Raw genomic sequence first — 23,113 nt, forward strand, 5'->3', positions numbered from 1 at the left:
TATTAGTTGATCCTGATTTCAATGATCTCAACCAAAAGGAGAAAAATGCATAGATAATATAGGATGCATCTACCTTAGCAGCAGCAACAGCTTATAAACTATAAACCACTCATCTTCCAGGACTTAACTAATTTTAATAATTTCAAGTTAAAGTTCTTTAGCTAAAGTTTCTAGGCCAATTTGACTTTTATTACATTGATGTTAAACAGAATCAATTTTATCCAGAAAAAATGTTAAATAATTAGTTTTGCTTCAAACACTAAATAAAAATGATGATAGAGTTGATTATTTTAACAGTGCCAAATATTAAGTATAAGAAAATGCTTAAGAATTTCATAGTTAAGGGGCAGCTAGCTAATACAGAGGATAAAGAGCCACACCTAGTGTCAAGGAGGACCTGGGTTCAAATCAGGTCTCAGACACATACTACTCTGGGCAAGTCACTTAACCCCAGTTGCCAAGTCCTGGTTGCTCTTCTTTCTTAGAATCAATATTAAAACAGAAAGAGTTAAAAAAAAAACCATCAACAACAACTCCAGACTTCATTCCCAGAACTGAATTAATACCATTGGAACAAAAATTAAGTTTACTTTCAAATATCCATTAATAAAGCTGCAAATATTTAAAGAAGACAATAATATATTTAAAATACACTCTGTGGTGACTGGCACCATTTCTTTTAAAGAAAAAACTTTACCTGAATTGGAGCTGACTGAACTGTATGTTGGCTGTGTTTTAACATCCAACTCAAAAGTACTAAAAATTTGAAAATTAGCTCTCTTGAGCCAGCTCCAACACACCCCACTTGTTATAATAATATGAAAAAAGTGGACTGCTCAAAAGCTTACCATCTGAAATGGGTATGGTTACATGATGAAAAAATTTTAAATGTGTCACTTTATTCTATGTCAAATCTTATGAAATAAGCAAATAAAGCAAAAGGAAAATATACGTGAATTTTTTTTAAATGTAAAAAAGTCATTAAAGTTTATGGTTTGAAGTCAATAAATTTAATGATTTCTTTTTATCCAAGTTAATTTGCACTTCACTATTATCATTCCACAACAATTTTGAATAGGTATGTAACTACAAAATCCCAAGAAATCTAAAATGTTTCATAATATAGATATGGAAGAAATCAGGTCAAGGTAAAGCCATCAAACCACTGGGATTGACAATCTAGGTGGCATGCTAAGTATTCATTTATTAATTCATTCATCAGGCAATTGAGAATTGAGGTTCTCCCTTCAGTGCTAGGACCCATCAGTCCAAATATGGTACAGAATCCCTAAAGGAACACTCCTCTAAATTTCATAATGGGGCAGAGAGTAAGAATTTAGGATTCTTATGTAGATTCACATTCTACAATCCAACTCTAGAAAAAGGCCAGTTCTCCTTATCTGCTAATACCTTAGCATTTGATAAGCATGACTGAGATTAAATGACAACTTATTCAGATGAATGGGACACAGGTCAGGTAACTGAAGTATAAAAGGACATACCTAGAGAAGATGAGAGTTATCAAAAGGGAAAGAGGGGAAGTCATGCCAGAAAAAGGTAAGAGCACCAAAAACAAACTTTACCTCCTCAACAATTTTGCAATAGCTCTGGCTATGCTACTCAAAATCATACTTACATTGCTGACCCTTACTCTACACATCACTGATGAAACTTAATTTGTTGAAACAAAAGTTAATAGGTGTATCTCTACTTTTTAAGCTTTCAAAAATAAACCCAAGAATATATAAAGTAGCTACCATTAAAAATTACTAAGTTCAAAAATAAATGTAATGCAATAGACATTATTATGATTCTGTCATCTTTGACCGATGTTAAGTGAAATCACTTAAATCCAATTTAAAAAAAATTAATGAAGCTACTCAATTCTATTGAACATAGTTACATTTAACAAAATTTTTAAAACTTACAAAGAATAACTTATCAAGTTAATATTATCAATAAGAAATGTTATTTCAGTGAAATACAGGAAATGGTCATTAGTGGGAGCACTAAAATCTTTATTTCTTCTCAAGAATCGAAAATACTACTTGATGGGTATGTTTTTAAAATTAAATACAAACTATTACTACTAACAATAATAACAGCTAACATTCAGATAGTGTTTTAAGATATGCAAAGTGAATTGTGTATGTTAACTCACTTGATTCTTACAATTCTGTGAGTCAGATGCAATTATTATTTTCATTTTACAGTTGAGGACATCTGGACTGAAATGGGTTAAGTGACTTAACCCAGAGACACATCATGACACAAAAAGTTTCTGAGACCAAATGCGAAATGAGGTCTTCCTGACTTCTTATCCAAAAGTTCAATCCACTATATCATCTAGCTTCTCCCATAAATAAATAAGAAAATAAAAAATTAAGCTCCCCGTTCTAACTATCCAATATAAACATTGTTCTATTCCAAATTAAATGGAAAAAGAATTCTAAAACACTGATTTCTTCCATCTTTCTTTTCTCCAATTCTCAAAGTATGTTTGCTCACTTCCTAGGAACAAATCTAATATTTCATTTTCACCACCTAATTTCTGCCAGGAAAATGTACAGTTGGTTAGTAGTGTGAAAAATGAATCCTCTCAAGTATTTGCATTATTCAGGTTTGTGATATATATTTCCATTAAACTATAGAGTATTTACATAATTATAACTTCAAATAGTACAAATTCAAAATGATGTGACTATTTCAGGAGATTCATTCGTTATTCACACTAACCATGATCTTGTTTATATTAGCTGATAACATTAGAAGGGACATTTTTTAAAGTTTGCCAGTTGTGTGATTTCAGCATTATGGATCTCATAGTGACCAAGAAACTTACTTTCAATCTTGAATTACACAATTACATTAAAAGTATTCCAGAAAAAACATAAAAAATATGTTAGGAAACATATAGAAATTGAAGTGGAGATCACAAAGAACCTAATGAACCTTTATCAAGAAGAGGCCAGTCAAACCAATTTCAATAAATGACAGGGTTACTAGACTAATAAAGAATATAGTAGCTAGAGTGACTTCAGCAAAGCATTTGACAAAACTTTTTGTGTTATTTTTATGAAAAAGAGAGAGAGAGGTATGGACTAGAATATAGAGATTCTAGTCACAGGACAACAGGAAAGATATCTGGACAGACGAATATGAAGCACAGTTTGAGGGTCAGCTAATTACAGTGGGTTTGTTAAGAGTTTTTAAACAGGAAAGCTCAATCTCTGAGTGAAGTCTCAAAGCAGAAAAGCAGCTTCTTGAGACTTCCCTATGATACCCAATGCTATTCTCCTTGTTTCAACTGGCAAATCATATATGGATTGGAGACTATACATCTCAGGTGAATCAGGTATCTAGAGTTATCCAATATTACATCACTGAATACGTTTTGAGTTTTAAAGATCAACTTCACAAGTAGGATAGGGAAGACAAGGCAGTAATTTATTCTGAAAAAGATCTGGGAAACTTAGTGGACCCCAAAGTCAATGAGTCAATTAGCCTATCTGGGGGACACTAAGAGGCACTGTCCAGGTTAGGGAGGTAATGGTCTTGCTATACTATGCCTTGATCAGACCACATCTGGAGTATTGTGGTCACTTGTTGGCATTATGTAAGAAGAATATTTCTCTCCCCTGGATGTTGTGCAGCTTTATCAAAAAAGGATGATGAAGGACATCAATTGCATACCACATGAGGATCAGTGAAGAAACTAGGGATGTTCACCCCAGAGAAGACAAGACTAGATGTATAGGGTGGCTGGGAAAAGCCAAGCAAATCAGGGCACAACAGCTATCTTTAAGTAATTAACGAGTTACCAAAGAAGAGGAATTTGACTTGTTCTGTTTGGTTCCAAAAGGGTAGAGCAATGGATTTAAATTGAAAAGAGGAAAATTTAGGCTTGATATAAGGAAAAACTTCTTAATGAGGAAAGCTACAAAAAAGCAGAACAGTTTGCCTAGGGAGGTGGTGAAGTGCCCCTAATTGTAATTCTTCTGGTGAAGGTTTGATGACCACTTCCCACTCTAATCTACCCTCCATTTAGCTGCCAAAGTGATGTTTCTAAAGTACAAGCCTGTCCATGTCATAATCCTACTAACCTCTAAGATCAAAGCTAAACACCCTATTTATAGTTTAAAGCTCTTCATAACCCTATCCCTTCAAAGTGTTTCAATTTTCTGACATTTTACTTTCCCCTATGTACCCTGTGATGGACGTACGCTATCCTACTTGGGGAAAAAAAAAAACAACTTTACACTGACTGTAGCCTCCCCATCCCAGTATCAGGAATGCTTGGCTCCTCTCACTTCCAAATCTCCATTTCCCTAGATTCCATCAAGATTCAGCTCAAATCTTACCTTCTGTAGGAGACATTTCCCAGTCTTTGCAGCAGCTAACATCTTCTGCTCTCAGTGAGATGAGGTACCTTCATCTATTCTGCATATCTCTTGTATGTATCTAGTTATTTACATGATATCTCCCCTAGATCCTTGCAGGAAAGGACTATTTTTGCCTTTCCTTTTATACCTAGCACTTAGCAAATAGCTGATACATAGTGAGCACTTAATAAATATTCATTGACTGATTCCTGTTCAGGTAAAAGTGGATTAAATAGCCTCTAAGGTTCCTTCAAATTCAGGTTTTATAAGGCAACTTGTGAACACTAGCATAATAATGTGTATCTTCACTACATACCTATTCAACTTAAGAATTATGTGTAAATAAGTTTATGGCTAATTTGTAAAGCATGCAATTAATATAAATTCAGTATTTGGGGGATGCTGTCACAGGTAGTGTAAAAGTAAACTGTCAAATAATTAAATTCCTCATTTTCCCACGTGCTCCAATTATCAATATTAATTATTTGTATTCATGCAGACATATACAGCATTTTCATTATAAAGATCAGTTCCGCCAAAGTAATCACCTAATAACTTCAGGACACAGGGTCAATAGCTGTAAATTTCTAGTGTCTTGTATCCTAATAAAAGGGGTTTATGTACAAAATTATCCAAAAATTAAATCTAAATGTTTTACAAAAATTATGCTTTACCTTGTTCATCAAGAAGTTTCTTTGTAAGGTCTTCTGCTTCATCACCACCCTCTAATTCCAAAGTATCATCATTAATTTCCAGGTTCTCCAACTCAAGTTCCAAATCATCTGTATTTGACACATCTTTATTATCCTTAGGTTCCTTTGACTCTATTTCAAGAGACAGCAAAAGGATCTTTGAATTGTGTGTTACTAATTTCAAGTGTGCTGTGTAAAATAGGGGCAGGGATTGGGACTAGACCTGTGATTTCATTGGTATAGGGAATTCCCTTTGCAGAAAACTCTCTACCAATGCAGGTACAATGCATTCTCTGCAACTTAAAGTCAGAGAGTAGCCTAGAAAATAGAGAGATTAAGTGATGTGCTCAGAATCACAGAATCTGTTAAGTATCAGAGGCTGGACTTGAGAGGTCTTCCTAGCTAAAAGGTCAGCTCTCTACCCACTATACCACACTGCTTCTCATTTAAATAGACAAGTATTTAATTAAATAATTTCATTTCACTTCTAAGTCTAGAACACTTAAAAGTAATCATGTTCTTTAAATTTTAGCTAGCAACAAATCTGAAAGAAAATTTAACATGATGGTATTATATAGGATCATCAGAGCTCTTGACAAGTATATTGCCCATTCCAGAAAAGGGGTATTAAAAAGCTAGCTCTGACTGAAAAGCAAATCAACCAATCAAGTATTTTTAAGTGCCCAATATGTTCCAGGCACTGTGCTAGGCATTAGGAGGATAACAAGGAACAAATCAGATTATTATACTGCTCCCCATTATAATTTCAGAGATGTAATTAAGTGTGAGTATATGTATAATTAAATGTGTGTGTGTGTATATATATATATATATATTATATATTACGTTATCTACTATGTATTCTGTATGCTATTAGATAATATGGGAGATAAAATATCTGAGGAAGTTTTATAAGAAAAGATAATAAATTCTGTTTTGAACATGCGGACTTTAAGACATATACAGGACATTTCGTTTAAGATGATACTAGGGCAACTAGAAATGTGAGAATGGAGGTCAGGAAGAAAGTAGGGGCTAGAAAAAAATAAAATGGAGAATCTTTTGCATGGAAACTGAATCTATAAAGCTGATGAGATCAATAAATGAAATAATAAAGAAGGAGAAGAATAGAAGGCCTCAGATCCCCTTGGTTAGCAGACTAAATAAGGATATACCAAAGGAGACTGGGAGTCAGACAGGTAGGAGGAGAAACCAAAGGATAAGAGCAATGTAATAAAAACTTAGGAGAAAGTATCAAGGATAAAAAAGTGATGAGCAGTGTTAAATCCTAAAGAATGGTCAAGAAGGATGAAAAAAGTAATTTGATTTGGCAATTAAGAGACGAGTTTCAGTTGAAAGAAAAAGTTAGAAGCCAGACCACAGATTATTTAGAAAAAAAGACACTACTTTTCACTACTGCATTTCTGATAGGCTTGTGATTTGGAAAGCGATTTGGAATTATGCAAATAAGAGGGACAAAAATAGTCATACCCTTTGACTCAAAGGATTCCACTACTATGTTTATACCACAAGAGGATCACTTATAAAAAGTAGCCAAAACATATTTTTTTCAGATATGGTTAATTTGGAAATTTACTTTGACTATATACATGCTTGTAACTGGGGTTTTGTCTTGCTTTCTCACAGGGAAGGGAAAGATTAGAGAGGTGGTTCTTCATTTGAAAATAAAATTTAATTTTTAAAAATTCATCAATCTGCACATCAAAATATTTATAGTAGCACTTCTTGTGATGGCAAACAGCTGGAAAAAAAATAAATACCCATTGACTATGGAATTGGCTAAACAAATTATGGTACATAAATGGAATGAAATGTTACCATGCTGCAAGAAATGACAAATATTATTAATTTAGAGGTGCATAGATTTACATCATCTGATGCAGAGCAAAGTAGAGTAAGAAAAATATATATAACCATATTACAGTGAATACCACAATGGAATGGACTGAAAAGAACAATCACACAGGGACAAAAGTGAATGTTGCAAATTACAAAAGAATAAGCACAGCCCCACAGAGAGTTATGACAAGACACTTCCACCCTACTCTTTTGTAGAACTGAGAGGTCCACAGAAGTGGAAGACTAAATTTATTTTCACATATATATAGACTTCTTGGACTTTTTTTCTTTTGCCAATATTTTCCCCCTTCTCCTTCCTCTTTCTTTAAGAAATATGCCTTATAAAAGCATGTAAAATGGGATGCTCTCTGCAAAGGAAGGAATACAATGAGAAATTCATTGTAAAAAAAAATCCATTAAAATGTAATTTTTAATTAAAAAAAAAAACAGGAAAAGAAGTAAAGGCAAAAAAATAAATAAACCAAGGGGCTTTCTTAAATTTAGCCACAAAAGACAGGCGACATATAAGACTAAGTTGGTATAGATGAACAGAACAAAGGGTATTTTTTTTAGACGGAAGAAGACACAATTATGTTTATAGTCAACATTATTAGTCAAAGTGTAGATGAAAGGCAATTTACTGGAGAAAATGAAGTAAAATGGGAACAAGAATGCAAGCAGAGGGATTTCCTTTGCCAAGTGTCACTTCTTGATATGAAACAGGGATGAAGGAGGGGATAATAGTAAAAAACACCTCAGTGATGTAAGTTGGAGAGGAGAAAAAAAAAAGAATTCTGTGAATAGACTCATTTTTTTGTTGTTGTTGCTGAAGAATGAAGTAAATTTCTTAATGGAAAGAGTGAGGGGTGGAGGTTTCTGAGGAAGAGTGAAGGGGGATGGAAACATTTAGAAAAGCCATTGCAGCAAGTGAGATAGTGAATGAATTAGGAAGGTGCAAGATGACTGTCTTGATGAAATGAGGATCCACTTTAAGGCTGTAGAACTCAAATTAGTAGTAGACCCAGTCACTATAAGCTTCAGTTTTCTTCAGATTCATTTGTCAATATGTGAAAAGGAACAAAGGCAGTAAGCAGAGAGTGCAAGTAATACAAGGTTAGGATTTAGCAAAGACATGGTTGATAGAATAAGAGGGCCAAGAATTTAATAGAACAGGATAATGTATAGCTGAATTGATTCACCAAGGGGTCAAGATAAGGAAAGGGGTGTACACAGTGCAGGGATGATGATCAGGAAAGAATTGAGGGTAGAAAATGGAGAGCATAGTGAGAAAGAATAGGATATGGGGTAATAAAAGGGAAACAGATCAATATAAAATGTTAATCAGCAAAAGAAATATCAGAGTTCATGAACATTCATGAGTGATAGCAAAATCAAGCATATGATTATCACTATGTATAAGTTAAAGTAGAGTTTGTGAGTAAGTCATGGAAAATTTAAATTGAAAAACTAGCTTGAGATCCTATTAATAGGTATGTTGAAATCCATTAGTGTGTTGGCAGGAATTAGGAAGGAAAAGACTTTGAGACAAGCACAAGGGTGGGGGTGGGGGGCAGCTAGGTGGCTCAGTGGATTGAGAGCCAGGCCCAGAGATATGGGAAGTCCTGGGTTCAAATTTGAACTCAGACACTTCCTATCTGTGGGACACTGGGCAAGTCACTTGACTCCCATTGCCTAGCCCTTAACACTCTTCTGCCTTAGACCCACTACATAGCATTGATTCTAAGAAGGAAGGTATGAGTTGAAGAGAAGAGAAGAGAAGAGAAGAGAAGAGAAGAGAAGAGAAGAGAAGAGAAGAGAAGAGAAGAGAAGAGAAGAGAAGAGAAGAGAAGAGAAGAGAGAGAGAAGAGAAGAGAAGAGAAGAGAAGAGAAGAGAAGAGAAGAGAAGAGAAGAGAAGAGAAGAGAAGAGAAGAGAAGAGAAGAAGAGAAGAGAAGAGAAGAGAAGAGAAGAGAAGAGAAGAGAAGAGAAGAGAAGAGAAGAGAAGAGAAGAGAAGAGAAGAGAAGAGAAGAGAAGAGAAGAGAAGAGAAGAGAAGAGAAGAGAAGAGAAGAGAAGAGAAGAGAAGAGAAGAGGAGACAAGCACTGAACTCAATAAGTAAGAAAGGAGAGTATACCAAGTACCATTATCAGAATGTAACTTCTATCAAAATCTTGATGGTGTGATAAATATGGACTGAATGAACCTCACAGGAAGACAGCTTACTTGGTGGTGATAGAGAAAGTACTGAATAGAAAATGAGAAGCAAGGAGTGTTCCAGTTCCCCCATCAAGTTGGGGATATAAGTTAAAGTGTATCTGATACTAGAGAGTGTGGCTAGGGATCCCATGTCATCCAGAACAAGCTAGTTCTCGTGGAATGCCAGAAGATGGAAGGAATGAAAAAGAAAAAATGTTTAAAATGAAAGCAAATTTGTTAACCATAGAATAGGCAAATCAGAGGGTACAAAGGAAAGGAAGGTTTCTATAACAACAGCCAAGGGTTCAGAACCACTGGGGTAGAGACTATGACAGGGAGGAAGTAAGTTAGTTATTAAGGAGTAAATACAGACAAATTATCAGTGACTGGAAAGAGAAGTAATTAAAAAGGTCCAAGCTTATGGCAGGTGGTAAGACTGAGTCCTATGAGCTAGCTCCTAAAGGCCTGCCTATTTCCCAAACAGGCAAGAACTCCCCATAGGAGAAAATGCAAAATGAGAGAGTTTGGACAGGAGGCAGAAACTAGCAATATGAGGTCAATTTGGTCTGGAAACTACCTCCAGGGCTGTGGAGAAGAAGGCCCAGTGGGCAGAAGACTAATATTTAGATCCAGAGCTAAAGCATGTCTTAACAGCCAGACTCAGAAGGCAGACCATAAGACAGGAGGCCTGTAAGGTTTAGGGTGATTCAGTACTCCCTGGACAATACAGGGGGAAAAGACAATGGCCCCAGGCAGGCTGAGAAGCCACAAAGCACTGCCTGGAAAGTCACAGGGGAATAAAGAGGCCACAAGTGGGGTAGCTAGATCCTGAGCAACAAGAGCTCCCTGAGAAGTTTTGGAATGAAAATAGAAGTGGTAAAAACATATCAGCAGAACTAAGCAGGCATATGTAAAGAAAAGACAGGAAGGAAATAGGAATAATCTGGATAAAAGAGTGGGGCATGTGCATATATGCGTGCAAGTGTATATGCATACACATATAATGGAATAGAGAGAAATAACAATGATCAGATAACATGGCACCAGATAAGAGATCCTTATCCTCTTTTTTTCATTGATGTCATACTACAGCAATGTAATTATAAAGAATCACCCAACATAAAACAAAAGGAAAATTCATATTGTGAAATTATAAAGAACATGCTTGGCTCCCAAAAGAGAAATAATGAGAAAACAACTCCCTCCATTCCTTTGAGGAGGGGGAGTCCCATGGATATAGAATACGGCATATAATGTCAGATTTTTTTCAAAGTATTTATCAGTTTTGTTGATTATTTTTTCCTCTTCTCTAGTGGGAAAAAAAATGTTATAACGGATAGCTCTCTAAGTGGAAAAGGAAGGCATGCCACAAGAGATATAACCCATATAACAATAAAAGATAACAAAAATCTATTTTAAAAAATAGTTACTGAATCTTGCATAAAAGTTAAAGAGTGTTTTAACATAAAGAATGTTTTTGCAACAACAAAAAAGAAAAGGTAAAGGAAAAAAGAAAAGGGTTAAAATTATACAAGATATAGGAAGACCAAGTTGTAGGGCATTTTAATAATACATGGTGATGATACTTGTATTACCCTAAGTGGAGGTGAGGAAAGAGTAAATTCCAAGCAAGGGGGGCACATAGCTTGCCCAAAGGCAAGGAAATAGGAGATGGACTATCTTGTCCAGGGAACAACAAGGAGGCTAGTGAAATAAGCTGGGGTCAAGATTGCAAAGGGCTTTAAAAGCTTAACAGAGTACTTTATATTTTATCCTAGAGACAAGACAACAAGGAACCCTCAAAACTTCTTCAACAGGTAATATGATCAGATCTCTGCTTAAAGAGTATCGATTGTCAGTTGTCAGTCAGGTCAGTGATAAAGTCAATATGAACCTTCTTTAATTCAGATAAGCTGAAGAGCAATGGCAATAAGAATTGAAAGGTTGCTGAACTGGATTATGAATGATCTTGTAAGTAAAGAAAATTTAGATGGGAAAAAATAACCACCTAAGAGTCATAATAGGTTTCTCTAAGTTCTGATCTTTCCCCTTCTACCTCTCATTTATTCAGGAAATAATGCTTTTGCAAACCATTGAAAATATACTTTGGGTAAAGCTCATAAGAGAAGGCAAGAAGGAGATAGACCTATTAAAGTCAAAATCAAGAATGTATCATTAAAATGAAAGTGATTTGGCAGAGCTGAAGTGAAAATTTTTCAAGAACATAACACTTTAATAAAAGGCATTTTTCTCATGTTATATTTTTACTGCCATATATCACCCCAATCGTATTGGCCTCAGAAAAAAGTAACAAATAGTACCAATAAATAAAAGGCATATTTATAGTACATATTATAGTAGAATATAAGTATGGTTGTGGCAACCCAGTTTAGAAGATAAAAAATTTTTCTTAAAGTCTTAAAAATCAGGAAAACTGTTTAGTCAACTAATATTTTAAAAGTTAATCTCAAACAAAGAAAAACTTGAGAATTACAAGTATTACAGAAACAGAAAAAAATTTAAGTGTGCTATCCTACTCTTTACTGAAATTTAGTATACGATAGATCTATCTTAAAGCCAGTAACTTAATTAAAGTAGTCTTATAACATACCACAAAGATGGCATTAGTTCAAGTTACATTTAATTTTTGTACTTAAAGAGTTTCACAAAAGCATGATGCTAATTTTTATCCACTATGATCCCTCTGATTAGTTCATATCCCCAATGGAAGAGGCAACATGAAATGATTTCTATCTTGTAAGATAGACAGCACTCCCTCCCTAAAAAAAAAATAAACAACAAAAACTTTCAACTAAAAATAACCTACAACCTAAAATGAAAAACATTCTATGATGCATTCCTCTTAGGAAAGAAATGTAAATGATGACATATTGACACTTTAGTGCTAAATACTTTAAGGATATCTGCACAACCACAAAGCAAACAACTCCCAGGCATCACACTTCACTGAGCAACAAAGTAGTTTTTTTTTTAAAAACATTGTTGAAACATCTACCAATGAAGTTCCAACAATGTATCAGGATTTACTGGCAGATCTCAAAGTCTTTACATAGGAATATCTATATTGCATATATCCTTCACTTAGGAGTGTGCTACAAGTTCCAGTAGGAATCATAGAATTCCCTGAATTTCCAGAAACTACAGTAACCCCTACATTCAGACAAATCAAGGATTATATAAGTAATCTCCTTTTTAAGCTTTGAGGAATCAAAAAGATGTCCTCACAAAAGACTGGAAACTTTTTGCACTGAAATATTAATCTGAAGAGAATACCTATGAGCTTTAACTATAAGAATCATCAATTATAATATCAATTTACACACCACCTGTCCCACTTTGAGGAAACACTCCTTACCAGAATTTTATATGCATTCATTAAGTATTAATAAATACAATCACTAGTTGGAGTATATTGAAACCAATATATTACCAGCACAAATAATAGTATGCTTTAATCATCTCAACTAAATGATCTATCGAGCAAAATTTATTCCAGATTACCATCTCAAAAATCTTAAAACTAACAATCTAATCTTAACTTCAACTAAAGAAATAACCTTAGGAAAAATATATATTTTTTTAAATTTGAACATATTTTAAGGCTATTTGTAATGTTACCTTTGGAATCTTCTTTATTAGAGTCTTTGCTCTGATATGTTCTTTCATTGTCTTTAAACAAAATGGCTGGAACAAAAGCCTTCAAATCAATAAGGTTCTCATAAAAATTTCGAGCATCTTCATCCTCCCAAATACCACCTTCTAAGTCATATTCTCCAGGTTTACCAGGTGTAAAGATATCAATTCCAGGCCCATGTTCTACAAACAAAACATACATAGTTAGTGCCACTGTATACATAATGAACATAACAAATAAAAATTTATATTCTACCCAATAAGCATTTTCATTTTAAATCTATCATGTTATACTTCATATGCAGATGACGGTGAGAAATATTCAAAATAATGTTACTTTACATTTAAAAAGAACAAACTTTTATAACTGTAAAATCATCTTCAACTTTAAATCACAAAATATAAGTTTTTTTTAAATTCAAAAATTTTATCAAACCACTGAAAAAAACATAATATAATGTGAAATGGGAGACACAAGTATATTTTTTAAAATCAATATTTACTCTGAACACTAAATTTAATAAAATAAATTTAGTTGTTTGATATATTGGGTCTATATTTGTAAATTATAAAACTATAATGACTAATGGAATATCTATGTCCTTAAGTTCTATCTACTTCCAGAGGCACATTGTGACATCTTAAGGGATGGTTATCTTTTTCCCTGCATTTCTAAAGTATTTAATACCTAGAGAACTGATCTGATAGTTAATAGCTTTTATAACACATGGCTATGCACTATTAGTATTATCACTTTAATAAAATTATACATTCTTTAAATGTTGGAGACATTTCCAAAGAGAATAGCGATGCCAATATCATCCACAATAAATACAAAATGGCAATATGACTCAAGTCTTAAATATTATATTGACAGATTGTGGGACCAAGACCCCCATTCCCCAATCCCTACTGAAAATAACAGGCCCTCCTTTTCCATCACCTGCCAACCCCAATACCTGCCTAGAAGAACACCAAGATTCTGTTCCTCAGCCTGTCCTGCATGGCTGAGTACAGCCTGAGAACCAAACCCCTCACCCCCTCAGGAACAACCAATGAACTTAAATCCAAGTAGCTTACCTTGCTCAGAGGCAAGTTAACTCATCCCTGACAACCCACTATTCCTCCAACCCTTATAAGAGATTACACCCTTCCCCACTCAGGTAGGGATTTAGCAGCCATCTTCACTGGTGTCAGACCCCCCCTTGCTCCCTCCTGACACTTACCCCCACCAGGGGTCTCCATAGCCATCTCTCCTGGCATTGGACCTCTCCCCCATGCTGCATCTTCCATCCATTATCCTACCCCTCGCTTCCTTTCCTCCAATAAAGTCTTACTATATCACCTCACTCTGGTCTCTCTCTCTTGTGTCAAACCCTTGTCAGTCAGACTGACACATACTATAAAAAAACTAGAAGTAATTTATATGTCTTGTATAGTTATAGGTAGGACACATATTTCTGACCAGAGACAAATTACAAAATTAAGAAAAAACCTCTTATTAGATTAAATTGAAGAGCTTTTACACAAATAAAATTAATGCATGGAAGTTAAGAAAGGAAACAGTCAAATGAGAAGTTTTTTTTTTTTAAACCCTTACCTTCCATCTTAGAATCAATACTCTGTACTGCTTCCAAGGCAGAAGAGTGGTAAGGGCTAGACAATGTGGATAAAGTTACTTGACCAGGGTCACATAGCTAGGAAGTGCCTGATTTGAACATAGAACCTCCCATTTCTAGGTCTGGTTGAGAAGTCTTTGTATCAGATTTCTAAGAAAGGAGTTAGACACCCAAAATATAAATAGTTCCTCTTATCTGACTCACATAATTTTATTTTTATGATTTCATCTTTGGCTCACTCATTATTCAAGATTACATTTTTCTGACTCAATTTGGGTCTGTGTCTCATTTGTACTCCACAAACAGATTATGTTTATTGCATTTTAATCTACAAAGAATATGTTTCTTATTTCTCCATTTTTATATTTGTATTTACATCTATGCCCTAATTCATCACCTTGATTGGGCACTAAGAATCATGTGCAATCTTTAGCAAACTCTGGTTAGAAGTTGTTATAACTATCTTCAAATTTCTATAGAAATCTGTTCAATTTTACATTTTCAGCTTTGTTTTTAATTCTGTTAGATGTGTTAAAAATTGAGAAATGAAAAAAATTCTCAGATTATTATTGTATTACTGTCTTTAATTTCAATTCATTTTTTTTATTTAGATAATGTAAGTTTAATGATATTGGCTTGTTGTCTGTGTTTCCTTTCTGCAAATGTAGTTTCCTCATTTATCTCTTTTTATGTTGCAAATTTTAATTTTTGTTTTTTTCCAGTAGGAATGATTACAACTCTTGCCTTTTGGATTTACCTGATACAAAATAAATTTTGTTGAAGCTTCTCAATTTTCTTCTTTGTATAGGATTAATTTATTGAGATATGTGTTTTTTAACCAACAGATGTTTTCTTATGTAATGTCATTCTTTTTATTGGGTTTTTTAATCTATTTAGAATTAGTTATAAAAGTTAAGTTTTCCTTCATTTGTCTCTAGTACTGGGTTTTTTCCTCAACTGGAATTTTTGGGGAGAGTTCCTTTCTTTTTACATACAATACATTGCCTTTTTACTTAGTTTGGTTTAATATACATACAGAACTGAATAAAGTACTGGAGAAACTACAATTAAGGACTAAAATTTCTTCTAAAGAATATATGTATTTCTCAGCACTACTTAGAACTTAGCATCAAGATAATTTAAATAAACACAAAAAGGGCAAAAATAATAAATACTGTCTTTATAGACCAAAACACAATAAATATAGTAACTAGTTTAGAGGGTACAAACAAAAAAGGCACAGACTGAATGGAAATTTAACAACAAAATCTTAAATACTGAGTAGGCCAAAAGAATAAATCATAAAACAATAATTATGTAAAAGAAAATGATAATGATGAATCAACATTTCTGAGATACAGGTAAAGTGGTTCTCAGGAGGAAAATCATAACCTTAAAAAAATCAGAAAACTAAAAAGGAAAGAATTAATGAAGTTAACATTTTTTAGTGAGAAATCCAATAAATAGAGCAAAAATAAGCACAAGAGGAAATTGAATTAGAAATAAATATGTTAGAAACCAAAAATACTGTAGAAATGATAACTACTACTAAAATCAGGTTCTTTAAAAAGATTAAAAATATTGATAAGCCTTCAATCACGACTGGATTAAAAAGAAAAGGGAGGTAATAACCAACAAAATTGAAAATGAATATGTGAAATCATTATTAAACCAGAAGGAAAAAAACTATTCTGCACTATATGCTAAACAAAGCTAAAAACACAAAACACCAGATCATAAATAATCCAATTTTAGAAAAGAAAACTAAACTAGCTATAAAGAAACAATGACAGAAAAAAATTTTTTGATCCTGATGGATTTTCAGAAGAATTCCATTAAACTTTTAATGAATAATTAATACTAATAATATACAAAGTAGTAGCCCAGACTTTTATATAATACAGCTATAAACCTAATGTTTAAACCAAGAAAGGATAATGCACAGGAGAATTATGTCAATTTCATTAATGAATAGCAGGTCAAATTTTTTAAATAAAAACTTATTGAAAAGAATATGGCAATTTATCCCCCCAAAAAAAACATTCATTCTAGATCAAGCTGCAATTTTCCACAGAGTAAAGATTAGTTCAACATTCAAGCAATTATATTAAAATTAAAATCATCTAAACTATATGATTCTCACAAAATAAAGAAAAAGTCTTTGACAAGCACAATGAAACTTTATGCTTAAAAGGGAGAAGGGGGGACCTACAAAGTTTTGGCAAAGAATCTTTTTTATGCTTCATAAAAAGTATCTAAAACCAGAAGTATGAAAATATACTCATTTCCAAATAAATACAGGAGTTAGTTAAAGCAAGGATGCTTCTCTTTTCCCTATTATTTGATATAGCTCTAGAAATACTGGTAATAATAATGAGAATTAAAGACAATAACAGTAACAAAAAAATTTACTTATTCAACACTATCCCAATCAAAATACCAAAAATTTATCTATGTGACCTATAAAAAATTATGGCAAATACATTTAGAAAAGCAAAAGATCATAAATAGCATGGAAATTAATGAAAAATATAAAAAAGGTCTAAAATCAGATTTTAAACAGTATTATAAAAGCAGCAATTATCAAAACAATCTGGAATTGGCTAAGAAATACAAAGGGACATCAGTGGAACAGAGCAGATATACAATAAACAGTGACAAAAGATTTTAGCAATCTTGTATGTGACAAAAATATAGATCTAGGCTATTGGGATAAGAAAGCACCATTTGTTGAAAAATGCTGCAACAACTAGAAAATAAGATATAAAGTAAGTATAGACCACTATCTTACAGAATTCACTAATTTAAGATCAAAATGGATATATGCTCAAGAAATAAAAGGAGATAAGCAAATTAGAGGAATTGGGAATATGCTACTTATCAGATTTATGAATAGGAGAGGCATTTGTGAGTAAACAAGAGAGAGAGAACATTGTGAAATGTAAAACAGATAATTTTGAGTATATTAAATTGAAAAGGTTTCATACAAATATAATTTCCCAAGATTAGAAGCAGAAAATTGGGGGGAAATTTTTTCACAAACAGACTCTCATATAGAGATTTCAAATCTAAACTATTTAGAGAACTTGTCAAATTTATGGAAATAAGAGCAATCCTCCAATTGATAAAATTGGCAAAAGATACAAAGAATTATCAAAATTGAAGAAATCAAAGCCATATATAGATACATGAAAAAATGCACAAAGTCATTACTGATTGGGGAAATGCAGACTAAAAGAATTCTAAGGTATTATCTCACACCATTAAAAAGACTAAAAAGGCAAAATGAAAAATGCAAGCGGGGATGTGGAAAACTAATGGTGAAATGGTGAACTGATCCAACTATTTTGGAGAACAATTTGGAATTACACCCAGTTATAAAACTATGTATATTCTTAGATCTAGCAATATCATTGCTGGATCTATTTCCCAAGGAAATCAGGGGAAAAGAAAAGAACCTTTATTCTGAAATATTTACAGCAGTTTTTTTTTTTTGTGATGGCAAAAAACTAGAAATTGAGGGGAAATACATCAATTAGGGTATATGACTGTGAGGGAATACTAATGAACTGTAAGAAATGAGTATATGAATCTAAAAGAAAACTTGGAAAGAATTACATGAGATAATGAGGAGGGAAACAAGTTGAATGAGGAAAACAAGTTGAATGAGGAAAACATATATACACCTACACATTTAATATTTGAAGAATTATGAATGTTCACTTCCAGAGAATGACCCGAGAATCAAAAAACAAAAAAACAATCTATATATTTTCCAGATGATACATTCTATTGTGTGAGAAGGGGAAGGAGCTGAATAAACAAATGAATAAGATTAGTAAAGAAGAGATAAACTATTACTATAAGTTAATGACATAATGTTTGACTTCAGAAAATCCTAGGGAAATAGCAAAGACATTTCAAAATAAACCCATAAAATCAAAAGCATTTCTATGTAGTAAGAACAAAACCCAAGAATGAATATTGGCAAATAAAATCTCACTCAAAATAAACACAAAATAAGGGGGCAGCTGGGTAGCTCAGTGGATTGAGAGACAGGCCTAGAGATGGGAGGTCCTGGGTCCAAATCTGGCCTCATATACTTTTGCTGTGTGACCCTGGGCAAGCCACTTAACCCCTTGCCTAGCCCTTACCACTCTTCTGCCTTGGAACCAATACACAGTACTGATTCCAAGATGGAAGGTAAGGGTTTAAAAAAACATTTTTTGAAATAAATAAACACAAAATAGATAAAATACTAGACCATTAAACTAAAAAAAAAAAAAAGATAAAATGCTTGTATCTATTCAATTACAAATTGCACTTTAATGAAATAAAGAACTAAAATAGCTGGAGGCTGTGCAAATGTAATTTAAAATTGTATTAAAGTTAATTTACAGTTTAAATGCATTACAAATCAAACTATCAAATGCATACCTTACAGATTAAATTAATTTAAAGAAACAAAGGATCTAGAGGATCAAAGAAAATAATGAAAACATGGGATGAACAGGAAATAAGACTTCCAGATCTCAAACTATATTATAAAGCAGCAGTGTCATCAAAACCATTTGGTGTGGTATAAAAAATAAAGGAGATTTAACAATATGGAAATGTTTTGTATGATCATACATGGATAACCCAGATCACCTTGCTTGCCAGCTCTAGGAAGTGAGAGGGAAGGGAGGAAGGGAGACAATTTGAAACACATAACTTCAGAAAATTTATGTAGAAATTTGTTACTGCATGTAATTGGTAAATAATAAGAATAATAAAATAAATAAAGGAGATCAGTGCTCTGGATTATTAAAGGAGGAATCAGAAACAAAGAAAACTCAATCTAGTTGTAAACCTCAAATTTCCTTAGACTTATAATTGTTGAAAATTTCACCATTGGGATATTTCATACTTGGAAAATTTCTTACTGATAGTCTATTGGAATGGGAACTCCATTGGCATGGGAGGTTCCTTCTCTTCCCTTCTTAAGATTACTTTAGGACAGAAACCCTTTGCTGAACAATGGAAAGGACTTTGACCTATGCTTAAGCATAGAACAGGAATTTCTTTGAGTCTTGATTGATTTTAGAATTGATACAATGGAGATACTTGGAATAAATCTCCACCCTATTCAGTCCTAATAGGATTGAGTAAGGGCTGCAGCCTAGATCAAAATTTAATTATTCCAATCTCTACCATACTCAAGTTAACAGGATTTAGAAAGGGCTGTAACAAAGGAGTAAAGATTTAATCATTTGAAAAATATGACCTTCAACAGACATGTGCAAAAGCCAGAAACCTCTGGGCGGTCCTGGGTTAAGCGAGAGCCTCCATTGACAGGGAAATTGATGAAGAGTGATTGGTAGATGTGAGGACTGAGGGGAGGCAACTTGGATGGTGTCCTTAAAGATAGGAGGGTCTGGAGACTGGAGGGGTGGAGTTTTTGAGCGGTGTGGTTCCTGGGCTCTGAGGAGCTTGCTCTGAAGGAAGCTGAAGGTGGGGGCCTCTGAGACTGTTTCTCCATTTTGGACACGTGAGTAATAGGGACTGATCTCTTTTCTTTGCCCCAGCTATCTAAGGGCTTGGGCCTTTTGGCCCAGCCTAAACAGAAGGGGTATTTAAGCCCTATTCCCTTCTCTCCCCTTTCTCTCTCTATATATATATCTCTAATTCCTTTCTTGCTCCTATTGTAATTAAACTCCAAAAAAGGCTGACGGCTGACTTGAGTTTTTCATTTAGGAATTACATAGCTGATTCCTTGGCGACCTTAAATTAATATATATATCAGTCTTTTAAAGTGATTCCCTTGTTACATAGTGTTCAATAAACCTGAAAACAAAAAAATCTTTTACTTCATAGAAAAACTGGAAAACAGCATGGAAGAAATTAGGTTCAGAACCATATCTTATAAGATCTTTCCATATTAAATTAAAAATGGATATGACTCTTAGTTTTAAGATTATATTGTAGAATAAAAAATTCTCAAAAGAATTGCCAAGTATTAATATCAGCATGAAAGAACGCTCCAAATTAATTCAAACAATCTTTTTTTTAAACCCTTACCTTCTGTCTTGGAGTCAATACTGTATATTGGCTCCAAGGCAGAAGAGTGGTAAGGGCTAGGCAATGGGGGTCAAGTGACTTGCCCAGGGTCACACAGCTGGGAAGTGTCTGAGGCCAGATTTGAACCTACGACCTCCCGTCTCTAGGCCTGGCTCTCAATCCACTGAGCAACCCAGCTGCCCCCTAATTCAAACAATCTTGAGGTTTCACCAGCGATTTTATAAATTGGTAAAGATAACAAAAATGTTGATAGTGTAAGAGGATTAATCAAGGAATGTCATCTTTCCCTTTATTTCCTTCATGAGTTTTGATTATACAATAAATGTGAATTATAAAATAAATTATCATACAATGTATGTCTGACATATTTCTTCTATCATGACATGGGGAATATGGTATAACTTATAAAGAGACCATTTTGAGGAGAGGGAGAGGGGAGAGAAAATCTGAATCACAAAATGTCAGAAAATGATTATAAAAAAATTATTTCTACATGTAATAGAAAAATAAATAAAAGTCAAAGAAAGAAAATAATAATATAAATAGTGCAGGAGGGGTTCTCAAAAGATAGGTGCACAAAGACCATTGCTAATGGGACTGAGAATTGGTACAATGATTTTGGAAATGCAGAATTTTGCCAAAAATGGCCTTAAAATGTCTATGCCCTTTGACCAAGAGATTCCACTACTAGGTTTAAGGCCCAAGAAGGCTATGGATAAGAAAGTTCTTATATACAACAAAGTATTTTTTGTGATGGCAAAGAAGCAGAAACAAAGTAAATTCCCAGCAACTGAAGAATGGCTACACCAGTGTGATACATGAATGTAATGGAGTAGTATGCTATAAGAAATGATGAGTGTGATGAATACAGAGAGCATCATGGAAAGATCTACATGAACTGAGAGAATATAAAATAAACTGAGGCAAGAAAACATACATACATAACAATGATAATACTTATAAATGGAAAGAACCACACAATGTAAAAACAAAAAGAAATGCTGCAAAATTATAAAGTACAAACATAAGAGATATGAGAGGAAGCACCCAATCCACATCATGCTTAGAGATGGGTTCACAGGTATTCCACTGCATGTTTTCAATATATTGACAGGTTATGCCAATTTTTTCCCTCCCCTTTTCCTTTTCTGTCTTCAAAAAAATGCTATTTGTTATATGGGTTGGGAAAAAGGGAAGAATACTATAGAAAATTAATGTTTAAAAAATAAAAGGTCAATAAAAACACTCCTAAAATGATCAAATTATTTAAAAATGAAAAGAGAAGCAGGTTATGCCATTTACCATTATATCTAGAAGATGACATTCTTTTAAAAACAAGGCAATAAAAAATAAGGTAGATATTTCATTATATGAAACTGAAAATCTTCTGCACAAACAAAATTAATGCATGAGGAAAGAAGACAAATGGAAAAAATATTTTATAATAAATTTCTTAGATAAGGGTTTGGTATCCAAGACATAACAATCAACAGAAATATATAAACATATATGTGTGTTTGTGTGTGTGTACATAAAGCCAATCCTCTAAAGATAAGTGGTCAAAGAACATGAACAAAGAGTTCTCAAAAGAAGACCTGCAAATGACTAACAAGAGAACTTTATTATACTAGGACTTTACAACAAAAAAAGAAAAACAAAACAAATTATAAAAAAATGTTTCAAAGTACTAATCCAAGTCCAAAGAGATCTAACTCATACCCTAAAACCAGCAAAATGGCAGACAACAAAAGATGAACTTCTAGGTCATAAAACCTACAAACTGGAGGATTTTTAATTTCTTCTAATCCTCACTACTTTTTAAATCTCTCCAAAATAGAAATTATGCACAAGGGAGAAAAATAATTCCAGTTGTCTCACAGCATAGGAAACCAAAAACCCTAACAAGATAAAAATGCAATGAACAAAAAAGTCTTTTTTCTTTTAACCCTTATGTTCTGTCTTGGAATGGATACAAGTATCCATTCTGTCTTGGATTGGATACAAGGTAAAAGAGCAGTGAGGGTTGGGAAACTGGGAGTTAAGTGACTTGCCCAGGGTCACACAGCTAGGAAATATCTGAAGCCATGTGAACCCAGGTCCTTTAGATTTCAGACCTGGAACTCTACCCACACTATTCCAGTTGCTTCTAAACTCTTAATATGCTCACTCAGCAAGCCATACCCCAATTATCCACCACACTCAGGCAGGGCTACATAAAGCAACTCAGAAAGTTTCAGGAGAACTCAAAGGCTTGCTCTAGCTCAGATGGCAATGCAGCAACTTCTGTGCTACATAGAGATCTCTAAGAAAACTCAGGAATGGAGGCACCCAGACCATGTAATTCATGGGCAAGAAAGAATACTACATCTAGGTGGGGCCAGTTCCATTCCTCTTAGTCACTTAGGGCAGACACTGAGGGTGATGAAATTAAAATTTCCCAGCATAAGAAGAGGCTGAAATGACTTTGAGATTCAACTCCTAGAGAAACCATAAACAAAGGGCAAAAAGTCAAGAAGTATAAGAAAAAATAAGGAAAAAGACTGAAATTACTAAAGATCCTCAAGAGAAAAAAAAATCAAGTTAAAACCTCAAGCATAAGCAAAAAAACAACAGCAGGAAAGATAGTAGTAACAGAAGGGAATATGGCTTCT

At 33.6% G+C, this 23,113-nt stretch overlaps 1 protein-coding gene across 9 annotated transcripts in view; it reads right to left on the reverse strand.

The window, feature by feature from the left end:
• UPF2 (UPF2 regulator of nonsense mediated mRNA decay) overlaps positions 1-23,113 on the reverse strand; it is a 183,215-nt gene that overhangs the window by 126,835 nt on the left and 33,267 nt on the right. For 7 of the 9 annotated variants that reach the window (XM_016426031.2, XM_016426030.2, XM_056799442.1 and 4 more), the window contains 2 exons: positions 12,769-12,966; positions 5,057-5,206 (listed from right to left, as the gene is read on the reverse strand). In XM_016426031.2, the coding sequence (XP_016281517.1) occupies positions 5,057-5,206; positions 12,769-12,966 (348 nt within the window). The remainder of the gene's footprint in view (positions 1-5,056; positions 5,207-12,768; positions 12,967-23,113) is intronic. The other 2 variants (XM_056799445.1, XM_056799444.1) reach the window with 1 other exon arrangement.

The sequence above is a fragment of the Monodelphis domestica genome, chromosome 5, assembly GCF_027887165.1.
Source record: "Monodelphis domestica isolate mMonDom1 chromosome 5, mMonDom1.pri, whole genome shotgun sequence".
Taxonomy (NCBI): Eukaryota; Metazoa; Chordata; class Mammalia; order Didelphimorphia; family Didelphidae; genus Monodelphis; species Monodelphis domestica.